The 27,254-nt window shown below is 51.0% G+C and overlaps 1 protein-coding gene, 1 long non-coding RNA gene and 1 other non-coding gene across 11 annotated transcripts; 2 read left to right on the top strand and 1 right to left on the bottom strand.

Annotated features, from left to right (window-relative positions):
- Positions 1-54: 54 nt before the first annotated feature.
- Positions 55-8,655, top strand: SSH3 (slingshot protein phosphatase 3). The gene is made up of 14 exons (XM_055580677.1): positions 55-1,055; positions 1,579-1,616; positions 2,125-2,356; positions 3,306-3,424; positions 3,506-3,577; positions 3,913-3,978; positions 4,064-4,252; positions 4,338-4,431; positions 4,678-4,806; positions 4,886-4,932; positions 5,735-5,881; positions 6,098-6,298; positions 6,389-6,662; positions 7,705-8,655. The coding sequence occupies exons 1-14, from the start codon at positions 582-584 to the stop codon at positions 7,975-7,977; spliced, it is 2,355 nt and encodes a 784-aa protein (XP_055436652.1). The 5' UTR covers positions 55-581; the 3' UTR covers positions 7,978-8,655.
- A 3,196-nt stretch (positions 8,656-11,851) lies between these two features.
- On the top strand, positions 11,852-25,665 carry LOC129652268 (uncharacterized). Of its 9 annotated transcripts, none has more exons than XR_008714512.1 (6): positions 11,852-12,143; positions 13,155-13,213; positions 14,223-15,073; positions 17,221-17,325; positions 17,679-17,850; positions 24,053-25,665. It is a non-coding gene; the product is annotated as an uncharacterized LOC129652268 (long non-coding RNA). The 9 variants fall into 9 exon arrangements; XR_008714508.1 differs by having other exon boundaries at positions 13,155-13,237; XR_008714507.1 differs by lacking the exons at positions 14,223-15,073; positions 17,221-17,325 and adding an exon at positions 22,581-22,684 and having other exon boundaries at positions 13,155-13,237.
- Positions 21,008-21,080, bottom strand: TRNAG-UCC (transfer RNA glycine (anticodon UCC)). Its single transcript has one exon. It is a non-coding gene; the product is annotated as a tRNA-Gly (tRNA).
- Positions 25,666-27,254: the final 1,589 nt, after the last annotated feature.

Genomic DNA, 27,254 nt, shown 5'->3' with positions numbered 1-27,254 from the left:
TTAGGACTTGGATTTGACTCCTGACCGTGGCCCGCTTGGCCTGTTTCCTCAGCTTTAAATGAGACCCCCTCCAACACTCAGGGCTGCTGGGAGGGTAAGATGAGCCGACAGGTGTCAAGCGCCCTCACTGGGTAGGTGCTCCGTGAACATCACTTCCCCTGAGGCCGGTCCCACCTGCTGGAGACCCGGGCTTTCTTGGAATTCGGGAAGGGCAGAGGCTGGTTCTCCAGGTGGCTCAGAGGTGGTGTCCCCGCAGCCCAGGCCTGGGTTCCTGCCCCTACCTACCCTGGCAGGTTCGACTGCAGTGACATTAGACAAATCACTTCCCTCTGCCGCGGCCCTGAACCTGCTCAGCCCCGCCCAGCTTACCTCCAAGGTGGCGCCGAGGACGCCTTGTGAGCCTGTGGGTTTGTTCTAAATCCAGCCTGACATCCCCTGAAGCCGAGTGGAAGTGCCAAGACCAACTAGCAAAAAGAAAGAAGTCTGGGGTGCCTCCACTTAAGAGCCACCGTGTCTGGTCCTCTCCAAGACCTGGGTCCTCACCTCTGCCTCCCTGGGGTCCACCTCTGCGGGGTAACAGGATGGTTGAGGCCCAGAGCACAGCTCAGGTGACCCAGCCGGGCGGAGCCGAGGACTGGGGCGGGGGCGCCTCCTGGGAGGAGGGACCGAACCCTGGAGCGCTGCGTAGGCTGCCTTTTCCCGCCGCCAAGGCCCGGCGCCTCACCTGCGCCCCGCCCCCGGCCCCGCCCCTAACGTGCTTTGAGGGGCGGGGGCGAGGCGGAGACGCGGAAGGAGGGGCGGTGGCCACTGAGTGCGGGCTCCGCCGGCCGGGCTGGACGGGTGTCTGGCCCTTTAAGGTCCGCCCCGAGGAGGTGCCAGGCCCTGGTGGCGCCGGACTCTCCTTCCTGGTCCTGCGGGGCAGGGACCGTCCGCGGGGCGACGAGGGAGGGCGCCGCGCCCTACCGGCCCAGGGCCCCCGGCCTGACCCCATGGCCCTGGTCACAGTAAGCCGCTCGCCCCCGGCCAGCGGCCACTCCACGCCTGTGGGGCCCACGGTGAGTCTGGCTTGGCTGTGGTCCTGCCCACGCAGTTGGCTGCCAGTTGGGCCTGGGGGAGTGCTTGCTGCTCACGGGCAGCCTCCCCTCAAGCCTGGGGGTGTGCGGAGGGGGCCTTCACGTCTCAGGCTGGAGCTGCCTGGGGGAGATCCTGAGGCAACCAGGAACTCAGACCAAGGCAAGATCCGGAGCCCCGAGCGCCCGCGGAGGCCCTACCCCGCTCTGGGCCCAGACCTGGGCCAAACCCTCAGGCATCTCCAGCAGCGCTCCCCCTCCCTTACCTCTGGCTGCCGGCCTGGACCTGGGCCCGGCCCCGCCAGTGTCTCCACGTGGAAAGTGGACTTGAACAGAAAAGTATTTGACACCCTTTCTGGTTCCTTTCCGCACTGCATGGGTTGGGGGGCGGGGGGGGGCGGGACGAGGGAGGGGGCGGGTCCCTGCACCCTCAACCCCAGCACCCTGAACCTGGGGAGGAGTCCTTTCCCACCACTTCACTCTGCCCTGGGGGCTGCCTTCTCTGCAGGACCAGGTGTCCCAGCGCAGAAGCCGGCTCCAGCGAAGGTGAGCACCTCTCCCCACACACACACCTCCATCCAGCCACCCGGCTTGGCCACTGCCCTCTGGGAGGACTTGCAGCCAAAGCCAACTACTTACTATGTGGGGACAGAGTTGCTAGTGGGCACAGCTGGCTGCCTTTGCTTCCATCTTCCCCCAGTCAGTTGAGGCTCCTTCATCCACTATCCTGGCCCTGGCTCTGGCCAATGGCAGGGCCTGAGGACTCCTGGGGTCCCACCAAGTTCACAGTTATTTATTGAGTTAAGCAGATGGGAAGGGAAAGTTGGGCTCGAGGCTTGAGAGCCGCCAAGGCAGTGGTTCCCAAAGCACTGAGGTGGCATCACCTGGGAACTGGGTAAGCACTCAGGCCTCCTCTCCAGGCCCACTGACTCTGGGGATGGGGGCCAACACCTGATTTAACAAATCCTCCAGGCGGTTCAGGGGGGTTGACTCCCCTGTCCTGAGGGGTGGGATGGGCTGTCACGGTGTCACTTTTCCCCTGCTCCCCTTCCAGGCAGAGCTTTGCAGTACTCCGAGGGGCTGTCCTGGGACTGCAGGATGGAGGGGATGATGGAGATGCCTCCAGGCCCAGCCCAGAGCCAGCGGAGGAGCCCCCCGGGGAAGGGCAGCCCCACAGGGACCAGACAGACAATGGGCACGGGCCCCTGAGTCCCGGTAGGCAGGAGCAGAGTCAGCACCTGCGCCTCATGGTGGAGCTGCTGAGGCCACAGGATGACATCCGCCTGGTGAGGGCCCGTCCAGAGCCCCCCTGGTCCCCTGAAAGGGGAGACAGCCGCTCCTCAGGTGGGAGGGGAGAGTGGAACAGAGCCAGTGTGTGTTTGGAGAGCAGTGATGTGAGGGCAGGGAGCACCCTGGGGAGCGTAGAGGTTACCAAACCACGATGACTCTGCTGTTTCAGCCTGCGTTGTTTGAACAGGCCGAGGTGGCGTCTTCAGGTCTCTGGAGAGCTGGGAGAGGATAGGGAGGTTTGTCCCACCTGAGCCTATAGGGCAAGATTAGGACCAAGAGCGGGGAGTTACCCAGAGGCGGGTTTCTGTTCAACCAGCACAAGACCTTCCTGACCGTGTAAGGTGCCCACAAAGGGACTGGTGCTCAGGGGGCCCTGCTGAGCGCCCACCGTGGGCTGGTGTCCTGGAAAGGCCCATGTGAGGTTGGGACACAGGTGGCAAAGTGAGAACCAATTCCTGGATGCCTGTGGAACATCTCACTGTCTACAGCAAGATGGGAAAAACGAGACACAGTCAGTCTTTTGTAAGGCAGAATTAATTCCATGGAAGCACCACCCTTTATTGTGAGATTGGGTCCTTAATATTTCTTTGGTAACAAACATTTCTCTAATCAAATTATGGTAATGGCAACTGGAAAGGTGTTTTTTAAACTTCCTTCCTAGCAGGAAAAAAAAAAGGGGGTGATGTCATGCCCACGCTCCCCTTTTTTCCGCCACATACATCCCCTTTGAGAAAACTCTTTTTAAACATTTTAATGGACCATTAAATCCCAAAGCTGGGAACCACTAGACTGTAACCCCTGATCTGGTATCTGGGGAAGGAGGGGTGGGTGCAGAGGGAGCAGGTGGAGGTCTGTTCCCGACCCAGATGTGTGTCGGTAGGGGTGGGGAGAACAGGGCCCCTGGGCCACTGTGACCCCAGGCTTCTTCCTTCCCGTTTTCTCCAGGCAGCCCAGCTGGAGGCGGCTCGGGCCCCCCGGCTCCGCTACCTGCTGGTTGTTTCCACCAGAGAAGGCCTGAGCCGGGATGAGACGGTCCTTCTGGGCGTGGACTTCCCTGACAGCAGGTGGGAGCAGGGGGAGGAGGAACAGGAGGGCCTGGCTGGGAGGTGCTGGTGCTGATGGACCTTGCCCTCTGTCCCCACCAGCTCCCCCAGCTGCACCCTCGGCCTGGTTCTGCCTCTCTGGAGTGACACCCAGGTGTACCTAGATGGAGACGGGTAAGACGTGGCACCTGGAGGGAATGGAGAGGAGAGAGAAGGGCCAGAGGGTGAAATAACCAAGTGTAATGTCTGCCCAGGGGGTTGGTACTGGGGAGCACCTGCAAAACTCCGGGCTGGGCCTACTCTCTGCTCCACCTGAGATCCACCATGTGAGCCTGGGCTAGTCACCTAACTTCTCTGGGCCTCAGCTGCCCCACATTTGCAAACGGCTTATTTTGAAGCTCAGACGATCTGTATATGTTCTGAGGACCAGCCTGGTGAGGTGGCTAGTGGGTAGCCCTCTCAGAGGCGCTGTTCTAGAGCCAGGTCCCACCCCACCGGGTCTCCCACAGGGGCTTCAGCGTGACGTCCGGCGGGCAGAGTCGGATCTTCAAGCCTGTCTCCATTCAGACCATGTGGTAAGGGGTGTGGCTCCACCGTGGCTGCAGGGTCCAGGGAGGGCTGCTGGGAGGATGGTGTGACCTCGCCTCCCCTCTGTCCCAGGGCCACGCTCCAGGTGTTGCACCAGGCATGTGAGGCGGCTCTCAGCAGTGGTCTTGTGCCAGGGGGCAGTGCCCTCGCCTGGGCCAGCTACTACCAGGACAGACTGAGCTCTGACCAGAGCTGTCTTAATGAGTGGATGGCCATGGCTGACCTGGAGTCTCTGCGGCCTCCCTGCATGGAGCCCAGCCGGTCAGTCCACGGAGGGGGCTTGGGGGGAGGTGCCGCGGCAGAGAGGGGAAGGGGCCCTGCACTGACAGGCTTGGTTGGGTCCCAGGCCCTCAGAGCAGGAGCAGATGGAGCAGGCGATCCGGGCTGAGCTGTGGGAGGTGCTGGACACCAGCGACCTGGACAACGTCACTTCCAAAGAGGTGGGCCTGGTGCGGGGATGAGGGGGAAGCTGGGCCCTGGGGGGGCCCTCCGGCTGGGCACCAGAGTGGTCCTCTCCGTGGAGCCTCCCCTTTAGCACTCCTCCTGTCTGAGCTGTTCCCACGTGCTTAGCCTCAGCTTCTCTGCCGTGATGGGACGCAGTACTGTCCTCAGAGGCCCCAGAGGGGAGGGTGGGGCGTAGGAACCTTGCAAGGCGCCCCAGCCTCACCTCACCCGCCTGCCTGCAGATCCGCCAGGCCCTGGAGCTGCGTCTGGGATGCCCTCTCCAGCAGTACCGCGACTTCATCGACAACCAGATGCTGCTGCTCATGGCCCAGCAAGACCGGGCGTCCCGCATCTTCCCCCACCTCTACCTGGTGAGCTGTAGGCTGGGGGTGGGAGGTGGGGATGGCCAGAGCCAGCAGAGACTGAATGACACGCTCTCCCTGTTCCCAGGGCTCAGAGTGGAACGCAGCGAACCTGGAGGAGCTGCAGAGAAACAGGTAGGGTTTCGAGCCCTCTCAGAACTGCCCACCCTCCGTCTTCCCCAAGGGGAGACCTGGCCAGAAACTCCCAGAACCCTCTCGGCAACCGCTAACTCTGCTTCCAGCTCCACCCCAGGGCTGTTCCCCTCCTATGGGCTCAGGCCAGGACAGGGGAATAGCTACCTTGCTGGTCTGCTGGCAGCTCCCTGGTCCCCTCTACCCTCTCCCTAGCTGTAAAGCAGAAAAGCCCCTCTCTGCCTGACCACGTCTCTTGGAGAAGGAAGGGCCCCTCTCCGGCTGCCTGCTCCCGACACTTCAGTCCCTTGTCCACCATGGGCTTTTGGGAAACCTATGACAAAGGTCATAGGTTTTAGTTATTGCACATCCAGCCAGGCTCAGCTGAGCTCAAAAGCCCTTCTCTGGGGACTTCCCTGGAGGTCCAGTGTTAAGACTCTGCACTTCCAATGCAGAGGGTGTGGGTTCGAGCCCTGGTCAGGGAACTAAGATCCCACGTGCTGCACAGTACAGCCCCATTCCACCCCAAACCCCCGCCCTGGAAAAGCCCTCTCTAACTGACTTCTGATGATAAGGGCTTGTGCTGCAGACGGCCTGCAGTTACTTGGGAGCGAGGCGGAGGCGGGGAGGGGAGGACAGTACTCAAGCCCAGTGGGGTAAACCGATTTGCTCAAGGTCACAGTCACCTCCTCTTCCCACCGCAACTGCACCACCCCCGCCCCCCACCCCGACCCTCAGCACCAAGAACACTCAGCGCCCAGGGTGCGCTGGCTCCAGGTCAGCCGGGCTCATACCTGGGCTGCAGGGTGAGCCACATCTTGAACATGGCCCGTGAGATCGACAACTTCTACCCTGAGCGCTTCACCTACCACAACGTGCGCCTCTGGGACGAGGAGTCGGCCCAGCTGCTGCCCCACTGGAAGGAGACCCACCACTTCGTAGAGGCTGCCAGGTGGGGCCATGCCACCCCGCCGCCCGCCCCACCTCAGCTGCCTGCCCTCTGCAGCCCGTGCCCATCGCCTGCCTGCCCTGCCCTCCGCTTTGCTGGCCCTCAGGGCCCTCACCTCCTTTCCCCTATGCTCTGGGAGGGGAGCCTGCGAGCTGCCCTGCCCCCGCATGGCACAGCGACAGGTGGGGATGGGGAAGCTGACCACTTGTGGCTCCACAGGGCGCAGGGCACCCGTGTGCTCGTCCACTGCAAGATGGGCGTCAGTCGCTCAGCTGCCACAGTGATCGCCTATGCCATGAAGCAGTACGGCTGGAGCCTGGAGCAGGCTCTGCGCCACGTGCAGGAGCTCCGGCCCATCGCCCGCCCCAACCCCGGCTTCCTGCGCCAGCTGCAGACCTACCAGGGCATCCTGACTGCTAGGTATGCAGTGGAGGGACAGGGAAGGGGGCGTGTGGCGGCCGCTGGGGGTGGCCACTGGGTCAGGAAGCTGACTCAGGGCCCCCCTTGCAGCCGGCAGAGCCACGTCTGGGAGCAGAAAGCGGGTGGGGCCTCCCCAGAGGAGCCCCTGGCCCCCGAGGTCTCTACACCGTTCCCACCTCTTCAGCCAGAACCGGGGGGCAGTGGGGAGCTGAGTGTCATGGGGTCAGAGGACAGCCAGGCAGCCCCAAAAGAAGCGCCTGGGTCACGGCCCCGTATCAACCTCCGCGGGGTCATGAGATCCATCAGCCTCCTGGAGCCGCCCTCCGAGCTGGACAGCCCCTCCGGTGATACTGACCTGCCAGAGGTGAGCCTGTGGCCACGGGAGGAGCCAGGCTGAGGCAGGGTGGGGGCCTGAGAGGAGGAGGGGGCAGATGGCGGGAAGACAAAAGAGTCCAGGACTGAGGCTTGGCTTGGCCCTGAGCAGGGGGCTCCTGAGCAGGCGGGCCATGCCCTGGTCTGCTCCTTTTCATCTGCTCAGAGCAGTGGAGGAGACACAGGGAGGACAGGTGAGCAGGAGCACAGCCTTGGGACAAGGCCATCTGGCGGGCTCCACCACCAAACAGCCCTAGGCTGGCAGCTGCAGGCAGCTCTTGGCCTGAAGAGGGGACTTGGTTCCTGAGGCTCAGGGCTGCCCAGACCTGGGAGAGCATCCTCCCCAGGCCAGGAGCTGCGCAACCAACTGCTGAACCCAGATGGGTGTGGACGAGCTCAGCACCTGTTCCCAAAGCAGAGGGGCAACCCATCAAAGGATGGGGGTGCAGAGTGTTCACAGCACTCACACAACCAAAGTCGTGGCTGGATAGCTGAGCGCTCTCCCTCTGCTGAGAGCTGCAAGGCACAAGTCTAAGACCAGAAGCTGGCCCCTGCCTTGGGAAGTCACCCCCTGCCTCCGCCATGTGACTTGCGGCCAAGGTGGCTAACCCAGAGGAAAGACAGAAAGACGGCTCATCTCACAGAGGACAGGGACATTTGGGAGAGGCTTCCTGGAGGAGGCGGCTCTGGGTGTGGAAGGCTGGGGGAATTGATGGGGGGGTGTCAGTGTTCCTCGCCCAGCACCCAGCTCAGGGCCTGGCATGGAAGACGTGTCCCTTGTGGCACATGGGACGGACTGTACAAAGCAGTGGGGGCAAGAGGAGGAGAGGGGGGCTAAGAAGGGCTCTGGAGGCCACACAGGGGCAGGTGAGGAGCAGGGGCAGGAGGCCTGGGGTGCTGCCTTCCCTCCTAGGGAAATCTGACCTGTGAGTAGCTCAGTGTTTCTGAATTCACTCAACAGACATTTTCCATCTACCCTTTCCACAGCCCTGCCCTGGAAAGACCCCCCTGACTCTATAGTCTCACTCTTCCAGGTTTTCTCTTCAAAAGAATCTTCAGATGAGGACCCTCCCCAGCCCTTCCCTCAGCCCTCAAGCGCCAAGGGAGGCCAGCAGGTCCGCAGGGGGCCTTGGCCTGCCCTGAAGTCCCGCCAGTCTGTGGCGGCCCTCAACAGCGCCGCCCTGGTGGCCAGCCGGACCCGGGCCTTCCAGGAGCAGGGGGAGGCCAGCTGTGCGTCCACACCCAGGCACCAGAAGATTGTGAGGCAGGCCAGCGTGGACAGCAGTGGGGAGGAGGGCGAGGCGTGAGCCCCCACGCGTGCCCCTGCCCCCGTAGACACAAGCAGAGGCGCCCGAGCACAGCTCCCGGGGCGAGCGCCCCTCAGTCCTGTCTGTTCACAGTCCTCTCAGGAGGAGGCCGCAGGCTTCTGTCACTACAGCCTCAGCGCCTACAGCCTTAAGTCTCCGACCCACGTCCACCTCTCCAAGGGCTCAAGACTTTCTCCATATTTGGGGATGTGATAGAGACTGAAGGTGCCTTGCGGGCAACAGTACCCTAGCTTCATTCGCAAGTGCTACCTGAAACACACACTTGAAGCCACAGATGTAAAAAACAGTTTCCTGGTCAGAAAGGCTCAGGCTCCCTCCCTGTCCCACTCCCGTCTGCCTCATCCCCCAAGCCCCGCCATTTCATTCCTGCGGCCCTCCAGAGAACCATGGGCCCCCCCGCAAAGGCCAAGAGTAAACTCGGTCCTCAGTGCCAGACCCCTCCGATGGGGCTGGCGGTCGGCCTGCCTCGGGCGCCCTGCGAGCAGCCTGAGTCTGCTGCGGCCCCAGCGCCCTCACCAGCACTGCATGGAGCCCCGGGCACCAGGCCAAAGAGAGCCTTCTTTGTGCTTCACAGCCTCTGGCCAGTTTTTCATAGTCTTAATAGTATCTCGCTTTGTACTCAGAAATAAAAAACATTTTCATACCATTTTCAACTTGATGATAAAGCCTGTCAGTCCACTCTTTCTCTGGTTACACGAGGAGTCTGGCCTCTTGTTACCCCTTCCAGTCTCCTCACAGTTCCCAGGTATCTCGTGACAGGCCCATGTGGGCAGTGGTGTGTTTGGGGTGGGGTGGGTGGGAGGAAGAATGGGGAAGAGAAAAGAGGAGGCCGGAGCTATCTCCCTCATCTCCCAGGCCAGGGCCTGGGTAAATGCTGGCTGCACACGTCCCCTCAGGCAGTTCAGCAGGGGAACAAGTCTACACTGGGCAGGAGGTGCTGACGCTGTTGGGGCAGCGGAAGGGAGTTACCTACGAGGAAATGGAAGCTGCCAATGCCTATCTGGACGGGACCGAGCCTGTCCCGGAAACTAAGGTTCCTTTTGCACACTTGCTGCTAGTTCCTGAGCACACTTTAGGCCCCAAGAATCTTCCTGCTACAATGCAAGAGAGCCTCATTTTCCAAGCCAACCCACCACTGCCAGGGAATAAGGAGCCGCGATGGCCCTCTCCTCTGCCGAGGGGTTCTTTCTGTTCAGTTGCAGTGTTTAAGAAGAGTAGGCAGGCCCACCGCTGGCACTCCTCTCCCTGCTTCCCAAGATGATGCAACACGGTGCTCTATAACTCTAGTCTGGTTGGGGGGCGGGGAGTGGGCGGGTACAACTCCTTCCCTCACAGCAGACCTCACAGATGGGAGCTGGTGGCAAATGTTCTTGTTAACTGAGACTTCACGCTCAGTTCTAGGAGTGAGTCTCTCACCCAGACCCTGGTTGGACCCCCAGCACTGCTCTAACCCTGGTGGACAGACATGGGTTCTAGCCCTAGCTTTATAACTTGCATGTTAATTCACCTTAAGTCTCTGTTTCTTTCTGTAAAACAAAAGGATTAAACTAGGAAATCCCTAGGCTTCCCCCTCCTGCTTTGATATTTTAACAATACACGTCACCTGTACATTGACAGAATTCAGCCTCAACGTGCCCTCTAGAAGAGGAATCGCTTTTCTGTGGGTAGCAGGTTCAGGATCACAAGATAAGATTCAGAAAAGCTAGATCTGACTCTTGATCCGCTAGGCTGATCCACCCTACTGAGCTGAGCCAAGAGGGGGTTGCCTGCCGTCTACAGACAACCACGGTTCCCACCCAGGCTGCCCTGTCAGCAGTCCGAGGCCTAGGCTGGGGGGAAGTGGGGTGACAACGTCGGGCCCTGCCCTCCAGAAGTCTGTGCAGCTGGGAAGGCAGGATCCAATGAGGAACTCAGAGCTGCAGGGCCCACCATAATCTACGGAGGACTCTGAGAAGTAAGAATTCACCACGTGGAGAAACAAAAATGGGAAGGGAAATTATCTGCATCAAAAATGCAGATAAATGATTAAGAACTATATGTATACTGGGAGTTTCCTGGTGGCCGAGTGGTTAGGATTCCAGGCTTTCATTGCTGGGGCCTGGGTTCAATCCCTGGTTGGGGAGCTGAGATGCCTCAAGCCAGGTGGCACCCCCACCCCCCCGCACCAAAAAAAAAAGAACTATATGTATAGATAAAGATCACACAAATTGCTAGAGGGGCAAAAAAATACAGTATCTTAAAAAAAGATATAAAATGAAAATAACGTCCCCATCTGATCTTGCCCTCCAATCCTTCACAGGCAACCACTGTTACCAGCTTGAATCCCTCCAAAAACATTCCATGCTTAAGTCATCAAATATATTTGTATATTCTTTTAAAAATATAAATTAAATCATTATTAACATCCTGCATTTTGACAATTTTTTCATATCACAGAGAGTTGCACATCAATACAGTAAGCTCTGCCTAATTTTAACAATAACCACACATATCCTCTTTAATGGTATCCATCATTATTTAAGTGGTCATCTATCAATGGTGATTTGTTGCTTTGTTTCCATTTCAACTAATGCTTAATTACCTTTGTATATACTTTCTTGTGCACACAGGACCATTAATTTCATAGTAAGTTATTTCTAGAATCGCTGAAGCAGAGGCTATGTGCATTGTTTCCTTTTTTTTAATTTTATTTTTCTTTTTAAAAATTTTTATTTATTTTTGGCTGCTCCGCCTGGCATGTGGGATCCTAAAATTTACCGACCAAGGATGGAACCCACGCCCCCTGCATTGGAAGCGCAGAGTCCTAACCGCTGGACTGCTAGGGAAGTCCCACTATATGCATTTTTAATTCTAAAAGGCACTACCTTATTTCCTTACCAGAAATTGCACTACCTTACAGAGAATGGGAATGCCTATTTATGTTCTTAGAGGACTGTCCAATCTGCACATCAATCATCTCATATAAACCTTGCAACACTCTCAGAGGAGAAATGGGAGCCATTACCATTATCACCCTTTTTAGACATAAGGAAACCGAGGCCCGGTAGCTCCTGGGCCAGCTCCCACCTCCACATCGTTCTTCCTCCGGCGGGCCCGGCTCGGCCCGGCCTGGGATGAGTCACCAGCAAGGGCATCCCCTCCTCAGGGCAAATTTTCAATCGGCAAGACGAAACGATCCGAAGACCGCGAGCCCACCTCTTCACCTCGTCTCCCAGACGCCTCAGAGCCGCGGCTACCAAGAGAAACTACCTTTCGGCCTCCACGGCCTCTCCTACGCCGGCAGCACCCAGAAAGGGCCCAGGCCGGCCGGGGAACCTGGCGGCTCAGAACGGACTGCGACGCTGGGGCGCCATCTTGCGTCTGTTCTTTTGGCCGCCGGGTGACAGTCTGGAAACCACATTTCCCAGTGTGCCTGGCGCCTTTGCGCAGGCGCGAAGATCTCTCCCCGCCGCCCCGCCCCCCGCCCCCCCCCCACCCCCTCCCTTTCCATAGGAACCTCACCCTCCCGTGTCCCGGCGGCTAGACTCTGAGGAGAGTCAGTTGTCCGTCGCTCTGTGGTGCCCCGACGCCAGGACCGGGTCTATAGACTGTTGAGGGGGCAAAATAAGAGCCCGAGGAAAGGAGACCAGGTGGCCCTGCCTCCGGGCTGGGGCCAGCGCTTTCCAGTTCTCCTCAGCGTCTGGGCTGACCAGCCTGGGGCCTCGGCGTTCTGAGGTGAAGGGGCCCGGGTTGGCGAGACCAAGTCGAGCACTGGTCTGCGCGGCCCTGCTGGTCCCACTCAGCGCTCTGTCACCCCCTGCCAAGAGCCTGCGCGCCGCCGACAGGTATTCCCGGGGCGCGGGCAGGTGAGTTGATGATTGGCGCCCCAGGTGAAGGTGCCGGTAGCATCCGGCAGGATAACTGACGCACCGGGAGTTGGATCCCGCTCTGCCTGTGATGGATCGGGGACCTGCGCTCAGGGCTTCACGTCCCCCTCTGTAAAATGGAGCTTCGACTCGTACTCTTGTGCACATTGCCATTCCGTTGCAGAGCAGTTCCTGACTCTGTGAGACCCAAGGAACGTGTCCCTTTATCTCTCTGGGCCCGTTTCCTCTCTCTAAAGTAAGGAGATTGAAGCAGATGATCCCTAAAGTCTCGTCTAGCAGGTATGGGGTCATTGTCCCTCATTGCAGACCAAATGCAAAAAGGAAAAAAAAAAGGGGGGGGACCTGTATGGTCTGGCCAAGAAGAGCCAGAGACACTTGGGTATGTGACTTTTGGCAAAGTGGCTACATCTCTTGAGGCTCAGTTTCCTGATTTGCAGAACTAGGGGTAATGATAGAACCATCTCAGATTTTTGATGGTTAAATGGGAGTGAGTTTTTAGCCTACCTGTAATAATTGCTGTACCCCATCCCAGCCATCAGTTCTGATATTTTCAAAAATATTCCTTAGCCATTGTGAAAACTTAATTTTTGGAGTCACTTCCTCCCAGGCAGGATGGTTTTATAGGCTGATCCAGATGGGAAAACCGAGGCCTTCTTACCCAAGGCTGGATGTATCTCAGGGCCGGTGTATCTCTTCCCTTCAGCCTCAGTTCAGCACAGGATTGGGAAGCAATCTTGAGGACCAGTGATGGACAGTCCTTTGGCTCTTGTGGCTTTTGTGTCATTCTTGGCTCTTCTTTTTCAATGGCCCGTTCTTCCGCAGAGATATTTCTCTCCCAGCTCTGACCCACGTGGGAGTGGGAAACTATGTACCACACCAACAGATTGTTGAGACCAACAGCTGCTGCAAAGGAATGAGGCTGGCTCAGCAGCACCAACTTCAGGCTGGCTTCTAGGCCCTGCCCTTCCACAGGCCCGCCTAGGGCTGAACTTATGCCAGGAGCTGATGCTGAAGCGGACCGCTCAGAGCAGCTGTCCAGTGACCTGGGGTGTGGAGAACTTCTTTAGGATCTGGGATGGAGCTTTTACTTGAGGAAGGCAGAACAGAGAAGATTGAAGGGAGAATGGCTTGAGGACAGGGCAAACCCTCCCAAGTCTTGTTTAGATGTCCCCTGGGATCTTCTGTTGTTCACAGAGGATGTGGTCATCTGCACAAGGAAGCTGGGGAGAGGTTAAGTGGGTACAACCAAGGAAGGAATGGACCACAGCTGACACTCCGTTTTCTCACTAGATGTGGCGCAGGACGTCTGGAGGCCACAAATGCTCCTTTTCCTGGAGATGTGACCCAAAGTGAGCTGTTACACCATCTTCCTGGTAACGTGTGCGCCCACCCTGGGATCCTGCACGTCCCCTCCTTCCTGCTTCTCCAGCTTGCTGCACTGGCTGCAGGGAAGTGCCTGCTGGGTGTGTCAGGATTCCCGTGTAGTGAAGTGCTCCAGGAAGCCTTAATTACGCCAGACCTGGTGCAGCTCGGGGCCTGCCGACGTCAGCCTACTGCAGGGTCATGGTGATCTATTGCAATTTACAACAGCTGAAAAGTCTTAGGACTTTCACTTTCCCATCTGAGGGATATTGAGTTTTTAGGTTCAGGTCAAAGAGCCAGTGGTAGCACTGAGACCAGGGGTCTTTCTACAGCCTTGGCTGTCACTGAAGGTGTGCCATCTGCCTCCTGATAAGGCCACAGTCCGAGGCTAACCTGCAGTTAAACCAGAGCTCTCCCTCCTCCCATTTCAGCCAGAATTCCCAGTCCATTTTCCCCAGTTTTCCAGCCCAGCTTCTCTGTCATTGAGCATATTTGACCAGAGCCTCTCACTCTCACATCCTTGCACAATGCTGACTTGTTTCCATGGCAGCAGGTCATACCAGTGCTGGCAATTCCTCTCCTTTCTCTGCCAGGCTTGCTGGTTCCCAGGCAGTGGCCTTGGAGGGTTAGGACATTTTAGGGAATTCTGTATCTGGGCTTGAAGACCAAGAATACGAAAGCTGTCTTCCCAGTGGGTGGGGAGGCAAGTTGGTAACATCTGCCCAGTGGGATTCCCTGGTCTGGGCAGTGATGTCACCCCCTACCCCACTGGCACCCCTCAGTAAGCCTTGGAGGTAAAGTTGGGGAGGCAAGAGTGGCAGGGAGGGGCATACAGAGTAAACCCTGGCTAAAGCAAGGCCCCACATGCTGGCCTGACTCAGGCCAGACATAATTGTGGAGGTTGGGCAACAGTTTGGGTGAAGAAGGCTGCCCTGGAGGCTGGCATGGGGAAAAAGAGCTGATTATATGCACCCTACATTATTGATCTTCACACAGCCTGAAATAGCGTGAAGCTGGGCATGTCTTCACGCCACCTGTCTCCGCAGGCCGCACTCTGCTGTGCAGCTCATCTCTTGGTTTGGAGAACTGGTTCCGAGACCGCTGACTTTCTCCATGGCTTCCACTCTCACTGGTGGCTCAGCTTAATGCCTTGTCTAGTTCTGGGCACAGTCTGATTGTCTCCATGTCCCAAATGTTCCTGTGCTATACTGAACTCTGCCTCTTGAGAATGTCCGCTCTCCTGCCGACCCCAAGCTTTTATTTCCTAAACAGAAATGGGAAGTTGGGGAAACTGGGAGGCTGAGTGCCATGGGGATAGAGTAAGTGGTTTGGGGGCAACAAATAGAATTATTTGAGGGTCAGTGGGATGACTGATCTGGTCGGCAGAGATCCCCCCAAACCCCAGTACTACTAGGGGCCCTGTACGGCAGGTGTGCCTGGCTGGAGCAAGGCCTACAGGCTCTCGCTGCAGCCAGATATGCTCCAGGTGGTCCCTGCTGCCCCACCCACCTGCTGCAGCCTCCCCCTCACCTCAGCCCTGCTATGTCCTCTCTTCCCTCCGCTCCCTCCACCCCGGGCCACTCATGCCTGAGCTGCTTAGGAGGGCTGAGCTTGGCCTGCATGTTGGAGGACTGGTGCTCTCAGGCAGATACTTGATTCCTCTCCTCTTACAAAGGAAAAAGGACTCCGAAAAGAAAGGAAGTTAGAGCAAGCGGACAGAACTACCTGAAAGCCAAGTGCAAAGGAATCAGGTTGAAGCGATCCTGAAGGTTGTAGTCCAGAGAAGAACTCAGGGTACCAGTCAGCTCTAAGGGCCTGCTGGTCTTGGGGATGGGTTGTGGGGCCAGGTGAGGCTGGTCTAATGGAGAACTCTGTTTCAAGTTGGACTGTTTGACAGCCTGGGGGTCTGTGAAGGATTCATTTGACAGGAAGACAGGGATAAAGCTAAACCTATTCCTTTTTCTTATAATTCTTCTCTTCAAGCCTTGAGCTTCAAACTTTTCTCTCCTGTCGACTTTCCCACCTCTTTTATTTACACCCAGGTGTAAATCTCAGGGTGATAACCCATACTTTTCACATGTAATCAGTTATCAAATTCTGTGGGTCCTCCACAAAACAGTTGCCTTTTATTCCCACTTCCTCTACCTAACCCAAGCTCCTGCTCCCACTCCTAGACTACTGTAATAGCCTCCCAACTGTGATGCCCTTTGGTCTGTCCAGAGTGTCCTGACTAGATTAATCTTTCAGGAGAATTACATCACTTCATGTGTTACTCCCATGTTTATTGCCTTCCATGGTGCTGCTGTTGCTTGCCAAGTACAGTACACACTCTCTGTTCTTTTGTTCAAGGCTTTTCCCAGTTTGGCACACAGCCTGCCTACCTTTCTGACTTATCTCCCAGGACGTCCTAGTATGCACCTTTGACTCAAATCAAACTAGATTACTCACTGTTTCTTAAAAACAACTTTTCTTCCCCTTAACCTTTGTTCCTGCTGTTCTTTCTATCTAGAAAGGTCCTCTGTCACGTTCATTTATTCATTTTAAAATATTTATTAAGGGACTTCCCTGGTGGTCCAGTGGCTAAGACTGAGCTCCCAATGCAGAGGGCTTGGGTTTGATCCCTAGTCAGGGAACTAGATCCCACATGCCACAACCAAGACCCAGTGCCGCCAAATAAATAAGAGTTTATATATATACATATATATATAGTGAACACCTTTTTATTTTGAACATTTTCAGATTTAGTTGAAAGCAGTAGTACAGTGAACACATATCTAAATTCACCAGTTGTTAATCTTCTGCCACATTACTTTTTTTTCCCCTAGATTCACTAAAAATAAGTTTCAGGCATTAAGAGACTTCACCCCTAAATATTTTGGCCCATATCTCCTAAAAGTAGGATATTTTCTCACATAACTGCAATATCCTTTTTAAAAATTGTGGTAAAATATACATAACATGAAATTTACTATTTTAACCATTTTAAGTATATAATTGTGGCATTAAGTTTCTTCCCAATGCTGTCAACCATCATCATTATCCACTTCTTGAACTTTTCCATCATCCTGAAAGGAAACTGTACCCAGTAAATATTCCATTCTCCCCTGGCAACCTCTATCCTACTTTATGTCTCTATGAATTTGTCTGTTCTCAGTAAGTGGAACCATGCAATATTTGTCCTTTTGTGTCTGGCTTATTTCACTTAGCATAATGTCTTCAAGGTTCACTCATGAAGCATTATCAGAATTTCATTCCTAAGCAATATTCTATTGTCTGTATAGATCACACTCTGTTTAGTTACTCATCTGTTGAGGGACAGCTGGCTTGTTCCACTTTTTGGCTGTTGTGAGTAAAGCTGCTATGAACACAGGTGTACAAGTATCTCTTTGAGTCCCTGCTTTCAGTTCGTTCAGATATATATCTAGAAGTGGAATTCCTGGGTCATATGGTAAGTCTATGTTCAACTTTATGAGGATCTGTGGAACTGTTTATTATAGCGACCAAGAAATTTCACAATGCAGTATTATTATCTAGGCTAATTAGGCCATAATAGCATTTCTCCAAATATCCCGAAAATCTAGTTTTCCTGCCTTCTTGTTTTTCATGACGTTGATATTTTTGAAGGATCTAAGCTAGTTTTCTGGTAAAATATCTCTTGATTTAAATTTTCTTTGAATGTTTCTTCACAATTAAATTCAAGTTAAACCTTTTTGCAAGAATACCACATGAGGGACATGTTCTCTCTGTTGCATTGTTTTGGTCATTTAATGTTGCTTTATCTCATTAATGTTGATGCTGAACCAAGACACGTTAGATACAGAGGTACTATGAGAGGAAGAAGACAGATAGGAGACAAGGAATCACACTTTTAAATTGCTGACAAAGGGAGAGTTTCAGTCTAGAGTTCTATATCCAATGAAAATACCCTTTAAAATGAAAGAGAAATAAAAAAATTTTCAGAAAAATGAGAGATAAGAAAATTTATTGTCTGCAGACTTGCACTATGAGAAATACTATGAAATTATTCAGGCTGAAAGGAAACATTTGGAAACTTGGATCTATAAGAAGGAATGAAGAGCCACAGAATTGATAATTCTGGGTAATTATAAAATAATTTTTTTTTCTTCTCTTAATTGCCATAAAAGACAAATAATTGCTTACAGCAAAAGCAATATAAGTGTAAGATGCAGTTTATGATATATGTAAGAATAAAATATATGATAATAATACAAAGGATGGGAGAATAAATGAAATTAAAGCTTCTTTTGTGAAATGTGTTCAATTACACTGTGATAAATTAGCAATGCATATTATAATTTCTTGGTAGTGTCTTCTTTTTTTTGTCTCTTAAATTTTTTAAAATTTTTTGGAGGTGGAATCTTTATAGAGTTATTACGTTAAAATGAGGTCATTAGGGTAGACCCTAATCCAATATGACGGGTTTCCTTATAGGAAGAGGAAATCTGGACACAGACATGTACAGAGAGAAGACAAGGTGGAGACACAGGGGGACAATGGTTGTCTACAAGCCAAAGACTGGGGCCTGGAACAGATCCTTTCCCACCCACCTCGGAAGGAACCAAACCTGCCAACACCATGATCTCAGACTTCTTGCTTCAGAGCTGTGAGTAAATAAATTTCTATTGTTTGAGGCCCCCAGTCCATGGCACTTTGTTATGACAGCCCTTGCAAACTAACACAGACTTAAACCCAACTGTATTAATAATTCCACTAAATATAAATGCTCCAGTGGAAAAAACAGAGCTGCTCAGATTAAAAAATGAAGACCCGACTATAGTTGACCCTTGAACAGTGCAAATGTAAGGGGCGCCAACCACCCAGCGGTGGAAAAGTTGAGTGTTAACTTTACAGTTGGCCCTCCCTATCTGCAGTTCTGCATTCACGATTCAACCAACCGCTGACAGTTTAGTACTGTAGTGCGTATTTATTGAAAAGAAATCTATGTATAAGTGGGCCCTGCAGTTCAAATATGTGTTGTTCAAGGGTTAACTATTTATATATAAGATATAATGTTAATATACAGATACAGACCATAAAAGATGAAAAAAAGATATACTATGTACATAAAAAGCTGGTATGGCTACATTAGTATCAGATAAAGTAAATGTTGAGACAAGGAGAAGTAGCAGAGAAAAAAGCATTTCATAATCAAAAAAGGGTCAGTTGAACAGGAGGATATAATCCTAAATGTGTGCGCATGCATGGTCGCTTCAGTCCTGTCCGACTATCTGCGATCCCATGAATTCTAGCCCGCCAGGCTCCTCTGTCCATGGAGATTCTCCAGGGAAGAATACTGGAGTGGGTTACCTTGCCCTGCACCAGGGGATCTTCTAGACCCAGGGATCAAACCTGCATCTCATGTCTCCCGCATTGGCAGGCAGATTCTTTACCGCTAGCACAACCTGAATCCTAAATGTATACACCTAATAGCAGAACTACAGAAAATGAAATAATAATTGACAGGACTAAAGGGAAAAACAGACAAAAGGATAATTACGGTCAGAGATTTGAAAACCCCTCTACTGATAACTGATAGGCAAGAGAGCAATGGGATTTAGAAAATCTAAACAATACAACCAACCAACCTGATATAGTTGACATTAAAGAAACTCCACCCCATAAATGCAGAATGCACTTTTTTTTTCAAGTACATATGGAATATTCACTAAGCTAGATTATATCCTTGGCCATAAAAATAAATCTCAGTAAATTTCAGAAGATTAAAATCTCATAGAATATGGTCTCTAATCACAGTGGAATTAAGTTAGAAGTAAATACATAATATAGCTAGAAAATCCATAGATGTTTAGAAATTAAAGACTATTTCTTTATAACTAATGAGTTGAGAAAACAAATGAAATTAGAAAATATTTAAAGCTGAACCATAATGAAAGCACAGCATATCAAAATTTGTATAGTGCAGCTAAAGAAGTTCTTAGAGGAAAATATTTAACTTTAAATGCTTATATCCGAAAAAAAAGAAAGAAAATTTTAAAGTCAGTATTCTACGTTTCTACCTTAAGAAGCCAGAAAAGGTTTGGTGGTTTCTCAAAAAGTTTAACAGAATTACCACATGATCCAGCAGTTCTACTTCTAAAAATATACCCAACATATATTCATATAAAAACTCATACATACGTGTTCATAGCCACATAGTCATTTAGCGGAAAAGTAGGAACAATTCAAATGTCCATCAACTATTGAATGGATAAACAAAATATGATATATTGGCCCAATGGAATACTATTCAGCCATAAAAATAAATAAAGTAGTTACATATTAGAACATATATGAATCTTGAGTACATTATGCTAAGTGAAAGAAGTCAGACACAAAAGGCTGCATATTGTATGAGTCCACTTACATGAAATACTCAGAATAGGCAGGTCCACAGAGAGAGCAGACTAGTGGTTGGCAGGGGAGAACTAGGACTGACTGCTAATAGAGTAATGAAAATGTTCTGGAATTAGATGATGGCGATTATTGCACACATAGTGAATATACTAAAAACCATTGAATTGTACATGTTTTTTTTTTGAGTAATTATTTATTTTTGGCTGTGCTGGGTCTTCATTGCTGTGAGGCTTCCTCTAGCTGCGGTGAGTGGGGGCTCCTCTTTAGTTGCAGTGCGTGGCTTTCTCATTGCAGTGGCTTCTCGTTGCAGAGCACTAGTTCTAGGCGCACGGGCTTCAGTGGCTGTGGTGGGCAGGCTGTAGAGCACAGGCTCAGTAGTTGCGGTACACAGGCTTAGTTGCTCTGCGGCATGAGGGATCTTGCTGGACCAGGGATTAAACGTGTGTCTCCCACATTGGCAGGCGGATTCTTTACCACTGAGCCACCAGGAAGCCCAAATTATACACGTTTATAGTGGCAGTTATATGAATACTATCTCAAAAAAAGAATAAAAGTAAAAAAGTGAACAAGCTAAACCCAAAGGCAATAGTGAAGAGCAAAAATTAATGAAATAGAAAATATACAAAGAACAGAGAAAGTTAGTGCAGGAACAAAAATTTAATTAATTAAAAAATAATATAAGAAGTAGAACCACTTTGGAAAACAGATGGGCAGCTTCTTGTAGAACTGAGTGTATATTATGTTACACCTCCCAGCAATTTGACTGACTGACATCTACCTGAGAGAAATGAAAATATGTGCCTATACAAAGACTTGCACCTAAATATTTATAACAGCTTGATTCATTAGAGTCCAAAACTAGAAATAACCCAAATGTTCATCAACTGATGAATAGATAACTACATTTTAATATATTCATACAGTGGAATATTACTTAGCAGCAAAGATGAGTGAAGTGCTGATACACAATAATGTGAGTGGATCTCACAGATTCTATATTGAATTGATGTAGCCAGATATGCTGAATGGTGGCATTTATATGAGTTCCAGAAACAACAAAACAAATCTTAGATTATAGGAATCAAATTGTCTAAGATGGGAGAAGAGAGAGAGACTAGGTGCAAAGGAGAGTGGGGGAATTTTCTGGGCTGATGAAAATGTCCTAGATCTTAATTGGGTTGGATTGGTAGTTACACTGGTGCATAACTGTTATCTTGGTGATGCAGCCAAAATTAAAAAAATAAATCTATGTAGTTTTGTTGTAGATATATGATACTTCAATAAAGTTAATTTAAAAAAAATCAACATACTGATACCTCCAATTCAACTCCAACACTTCAGGACTCTTCCCCACCTTCCCCTATTAAAAATTTTTTTCCCCCTCTACATGGTTTGTGGGATCTTAGTTCCCTGACCAGGGATCAAACCCATGGCCCCTGCAGTGGAAGTGCAGAGTCCTAACCACTGTACCATCAGGGAAGTATCCCTCAATTCCATATTTTATCTCCCTTTTTTCACAGTGAAGTCTCTGGTTCCCAACATCTATATAGTTATTCTTTTTTTTTCTATTTTTAATACAAAAATAGAAACAGTTTTAAAATTTATATACCAATACCATTTATCAACAACAAACCTACTAAGTAAAGCTCCAGATTTCTTTTGTGTGTGGTTCTTTTGTTCTTACGAAGTCCATGAATTGTGTTCAAAATTTACAATTCTTATATTCTTTTTCTGTGAGGTTATATTATTAATTTAACATATAGTTGGATTCATTTGCTACCATTTATATTCAACTTTAGGATTTTTGAAAATCTCTCTTGATATATTTTTAAATATGCAAAATGTTTATGTGGTTCAAGAGCTGAAATTATATAAGAAAGTATATTTAGAGAAATCTCATTCCCATCCTGTCTCATCCACTGTCTTCTTGCCTACCCCGAACAGTAACCATTTTGTTAGTTTCTAGTTTACTGTTCCAGTGTTTCTTTGTTCAGATATATCTCTCGTCTCCCATCTTTCTTACCCAAAGGTAGTGTACTATGTATTGAACAATTTGTCCTGGTAATCACTCCATATCAGCTAATGGAAATCTTCCTCATTTTTCAAAATGGCTACACAGTATTCCATCGGGAGGGTTTGTTTAATCCGTGAACCAGAATTTAGGGGGTTTCCAATATTCCGCTTTCACGAATAATGCCAGCAAATACGCTTTTGCATATGTTGTTTCATGTTTGTCGAAGAGACTCTTCAGGGTAAATTCCTAAAAGTGGGGTTGCTGGGTCAAAGGTAAGTGCCGTGTCGCCTTGTCAGTGCTACCAGATTCCCCTCCACGGAGGCTGTGATGTTTTCTGCTCCTGTGTGTTTCCCCCAAGCCTTGTCAACAGAGTACACTGGCCAAGTGTTTCAGCTTTTACCAGTCTTGTTTTATTTTCTTATTTATTTATTTATTTTTGGCCGGGCCGTGTCTTCATCGCTGTGCAGGCTTTTCTCTAGTTGTGTCAGGTGGGGGCGCCTCTTCGTTGCAGTGCTCGGGCTTCTCATTGTGCTGGCCTCTCAGGTCACGGAGCATGGGCTCTGGGGGGTGTGGGCTTCAGCAGTTGTGGCACGTGAGCTCAGTACTGTGATGCACGGCCTTAGCAGCTCCAAGGTGTGTTGGATCCTCCCAAACCAGGGATCAAACCCTGTCTCCTGTATTAGCCAGGCGGGCCAATTTACCACTGAGCCAGTAGGGAAGTCCTTTTGCCAGTCTTGTGTGGAATGAAGCGGCACATCTTTTGATGTATTTAAGAGTAGACTGAAAACTCTTTTAGGCTTGGGACCCAAGCCTCATACTCCACATACTACTCACACTAGCAGATGCCCCATCTGCATTTGTTAAATGCATAAATGAATGAACTGGTTGGACTTATATTGGACTCATCATGTTTGCACTCTTGTGAAACCTGTTCCCATGACAAGTTGCCTCTTGTCCCAGTGTAGGGCAGTGCCAAGTGCCTGGCAGAGGTCTAGTGAACAAGGAGATGGGCCAGCTAGGAGGAGTGAGTCCTGGACCTTCCCACTGCCAAGACCCCACCATATGGAAGGTAGAAGCCTCATTTCTCCCTATATTCTCCCAGTGGAATTTGGGATGGAATTTGGAATTTGGAATAGTTAAAAGAGTGTGGCATCATGAGTGCAGAATATGCACAAAACCATCGCAGTATGTGATACAAAACCCTTGTATCCTAGTGGAATTGTTTCTATTATTATTATTTTTTGTCCATGCCCAACAGCATGTGGGATCTTAGTTCCCTGAAGTACTTGTTAAATAAATACATCAACATGGATGTGGTGAGGCTTTTTTCTTATTGATTGATCAAATAGGTAATATAGCTATAAATTCAAGGTTCAAAAGTCTCATTTAATGAAAAATTTCCCCTCATTCCTATTTCCAAGCCACCAAGTTACCTTCCTCTCAAAGACAGCTGATGGTATCAAGTTCGTGGGTATCCTTTCAGAGATATTATATGCATGAAAGAAGTGAATACACACACATTTTAACCCAAACTGTAGCATAGTGTGCACGTTGTTCTGTAAATCCTTTTTTTCCCACTTAACTTTATTTCAGAGACTATCCTATTCTATACCAATACATAAAGAGTTTCCTCAAACTTTTTCACAGTACGATATCCATCGTGTACTACTACTTACTTTCTGGTTGCCTTATTGATAGATGTTTAGGCTGTTTATAGTCTTTGCAATAAAATGGAGAAGGCAATGGCACCGCACTCCAGTACTCTTGCCTGGAAAATCCCATGGACGGAGAAGCCTGGTAGGCTACAGTTCATGGGGTTGCTACAAGTTGAATACGACTGAGCGACTTCACTTTCACTTTTCACTTTCATGCATTGGAGAAGGAAATGGCAACCCACTCCAGTATTCTTGCCTGGAGAGTCCCAGGGATAGGGGAGCCTGGTGGGCTGCCGTCTATGGTGTCGCACAGAGTCGGACACGACTGAAGCAACCTAGCAGCAGCGGCAGCATAGTCTTTGCTATTACAAACAGTGCTATAATGTTATTTTATACATATAAGAGTATCTGTAAGATACATTTCTACATACGAACTGAAAGGGATCTGTGTACCGGTAATTGTGATAAACAAGGCCAAATTGGTGTCTTTGGGGTTGTCCCAGTTTACACACCAGCACTGTGGGGGTGAAAAGGACCCTGGGCGGCTGTGCTCTTGAGAGCACGTAGAGACGTTAGCTGGATGTTGTCTGCATCCACAGAGAGGCAGTGGTGGTGGTTTAGTCAGTAAGTCGGTCTGACTCTTGTGACCCTGTGGACTGTAGCCTGCCAGGCTCCTCTGTCCATGGGACTCTCCAGGCCAAGGATACTAGAGTGGGTTGCCATTTCCTTCTCCAGGGGATCTTCCTGACCCAGGAATCCAACCCAGGTCTCCTGTGTTGCAGGCAGATTCTTTACCAACTGAGCTACAAGGGAAGCCCAGAGGACCTCAGATGAATGCTCAGTGGGCTGGCCCAGAGAGGGGAAGAGGATCCTACTTTAGAAGTCGACAGCCTTGATGCCTTCCTTGATAAGAAGGCTCTAGGAAAAGATGACTCCTGCCGTCGAGGTCACACAACCCCAAGAATTGACTTAGAAGGAGACCAAATTGCACTGGAGTTCAGGACTAGCCTTCAGAACTGGGACCTAAATGATTCTCACAAGCTGGATAGGACCAGTGGATCAAACAGTAGGTGTGAGTGAAGTGGGAGGGTTCTTTCAGCTCTGAGTGCTTCGTTGTTGATGTTGTTCAGTCGCCCACTCGTGTCTGACTCTTTGCAACCCTGTGGACTGTAGCACACCAGTCCTCCCTGTCCCTCACCATCTCCCAGAGTTTGCCCAAGTTCACGTTCATTGCATCAGTGATGCCATCCAGCCATCTCATCCTTTGACCAAAATACTGGAGCTTCAGCTTCAGGATCAGTCCTTCCAGTGAATATTCAGGGTTGATCTCCCTTAAGATTGACTGGTTACTATGCAGCAGTGCCTGTGCTGATTACTCTGGTGACAAGGATAAAATACTCTCCAGCAGTGCAGATGCTGAAATGTCCTGTTGTAGCAATGTGACACATTGCTACATAATAAAATATGAGCTTCCCTGGTGGCTCAGATGGTAAAGAATCCACCCGCAATGCAGGAGACCTGGGTTCGATCCCTGGGTCAGGAAGATCCCCTGAAGAAGGAAATGGCAACCCACTCCAGTATTCTTGCCTGGAGAATCCCATGGACAGAGGAGCTTGGCGGGCTATAGTCCGTGGGGTCATGAAGAGTAGGACACGACTGAGTGACTAATACTTTCACGGGAGGAGGTGGAACCCTTAACTCTCCTCAGGGAAAGTGCCTGGAGAGAAGAGCATGCAGTCAGGGTGGGGCTCACAGGAGGAGGAGCCAAGGGAACCTTCTGGTGAGGTGAGAGGCTCCCTCCTCATAGGAGGTCTCTAGGAAATGCCTGTCCCTTCAGAAGAGCAAGGACCGAAGTAGGGCTCCAGAATTACCCAGGACTTGTCCACCATGTGGAAGCCCCTGCTCATCCTTGGATGCTAAGCTAAAGGGCCGTTTTCGGGAAGCCTGAGTTCCCAGAGTTCAGTGTACACCCGTCTCGTGGCAGTGTTTACGGTTCTTGGGCGCATCTTTTCTCTGTCTCCCACTGCAGTGAGCTCCTGGAGCTTAGGGACTAGGGTTCTGATCTGCCACGACCAGCACAAGACCAGCACGAAGCTGTTTTCTAACAGGACTCAGGTGGATGAACTGGAGGCCAGCCTACCTGCTGAGGAAACTAGCAGTCGTGTTCCAGATCCCCTAAGTCCTCGAGGTGGTGTCAGCCCCGCTCAAGCTGGCACTCTGTGGCCTCCATCTGCTCCTAGACTAATTCAGAAACATCTTCCTTTCCCTGTTTACTCAAGTGTCTTGGTAAATTAGCTCCCTAAGCCCTCACGCTACCAGTGAGTTTGTCTGAGTTTGAAGGTGGATAAATGTTGCCACACCTGAGTCAATAAAGAATGAATCAGTGTGCCCCTCATTGATGGGTGTGGCATGGTGGTTACTATGACAGCCGAGCTGCCAGTGAGAACTGCAAAACTGGGACAGAAGGAAGCAGGAAATGTGGGGACCAAATTAGGGTGAGCCATACTGTTCCTTTCCATCTCCTCCTAACGAGATCTTCCTTGATATCTTGGCATCATCACACAGGTGCTACCACGTGTGAAGTTCTCGGGAACCTCCTGGACACGACGTGGCCCCTCCTGCCACTCTGCCACTCTCCCCTCCTCTTTGCTAGTCTTCTACCTTCTAGAGAGACTTTTCCCAAGTGTGATCTTTGGTCCTATCCGTGCCACCTTCCCCTGTCTCCCTTTCCTCTCTCTGAGAACTCATCTGTGCTCATGGGCTCGAATGCCGGTTCCAGGCATGTGATTCCCTCAGTCCCCTGGATTCCACACGCTCTCTGTCCTTGCTTCAGCACTTGCCCTCTGGCTTCCCATTGCCTAATAGGTGTTTCCATTCGGGCGTCCTGTTGTCATCTCAAACTAAACATGCGTGAAATCAAGCCTGTCCTCCCCTCCCAGTTTCCACTTCTTTTCTGCCCACGGCACCAGCATTCTCTCATCCATCCACGCTCAAAACCTGAGTCATGTTTGACCACTCCTCCCCATCCTTGCCTTCCTAAAGGCAAGTCTTGCCAGCTTCCTTTGTGACTTCTCTTACTTTATCCTCTGCATTGTCTGCTCATCTGGGTCTCAGCACCCATGTTTTGAATACTTTAGAGCTTCCTGCGTGGCCCTCCTGCCTGCAGTTTGTTTTCCATCTAGTCTCTCTTACCTGGGCAGCAGATTCTCCAGAATGATTACTTTTATCCCGCCCTTTTCTGCTCAGGACCCTGAGGCACTGTCACCACCATGGAGGAGCCCACACTAAAGGCCCCGGGTCAAGCCCTGTGCCATCCCTCACGAGTGTCATCCCACGTGACATGAATGCAGGCTGTGCAGCGGGCTCTGGGATCGAATCCTGTCCCTCATATGTGCCGTGTGATCCTGGGCAAGCACTTAACCTTTCTGTGCCTGAGTGTCCTCTTTAGACTGCCTTATAAAATGTTTATAATCGTTTCTAGGATTGCTGTGAGGACAAAGGTCACTTAGGACAGTGCTGGGTCCGTAGCAAGCACCAAAACGCTAGCTTTGGGCCATGCTGATTTTCACAGAGCACGTGCTGCAGTACCCACGCGTTTCCCCTGGGTGCACACACCCACCCCTCCTCACGGCCTTTGCTTAGCCCACTCCCTCAGTCTAGAATGTTTTCCTCTGTCTGCTGACTCTTACTCACCCGTCAAGGGCCACTGACCTCCCATTTCCTCCCAATACACACTCGCTCGGTGCTTTTTGCCGTGCTGCTCAGCCTTGGCTTGTGGTAGTGGGTGTGTTGTGGTATTTGAAACCAGCCATAGGCCACACATGAATGCGTCTTCCTGGGGTTCATTTTACTTGATAAGTAAGTTCAGCCGTTTTTGTTTTGTTTTTGGCTGCACGATGCATGATGGGGGATTTTCGTTCCCCAACCAGGATTGAACCGTCCCCTGCAGTGGAAGCTGGGAGTCTTAACCGCTAGACCACCAGA

This window comes from Bubalus kerabau, chromosome 5 (genome assembly GCF_029407905.1).
Source record: "Bubalus kerabau isolate K-KA32 ecotype Philippines breed swamp buffalo chromosome 5, PCC_UOA_SB_1v2, whole genome shotgun sequence".
Taxonomy (NCBI): Eukaryota; Metazoa; Chordata; class Mammalia; order Artiodactyla; family Bovidae; genus Bubalus; species Bubalus kerabau.
This window is presented reverse-complemented; position numbering and strand designations above follow the sequence as displayed.

Bases quoted from the DNA above. Each gene is read 5' to 3' on its own strand.
- SSH3 (XM_055580677.1), top strand. From the start codon at position 582: ATGGTTGAGGCCCAGAGCACAGCTCAGGTGACCCAGCCGGGCGGAGCC. The intron at 3,425-3,505 runs GTGGGAGCAGGG...TGTCCCCACCAG, and splicing joins GTGGACTTCCCTGACAGCAG to CTCCCCCAGCTGCACCCTCG. The intron at 4,933-5,734 runs GTAGGGTTTCGA...CCTGGGCTGCAG, and splicing joins GAGGAGCTGCAGAGAAACAG to GGTGAGCCACATCTTGAACA.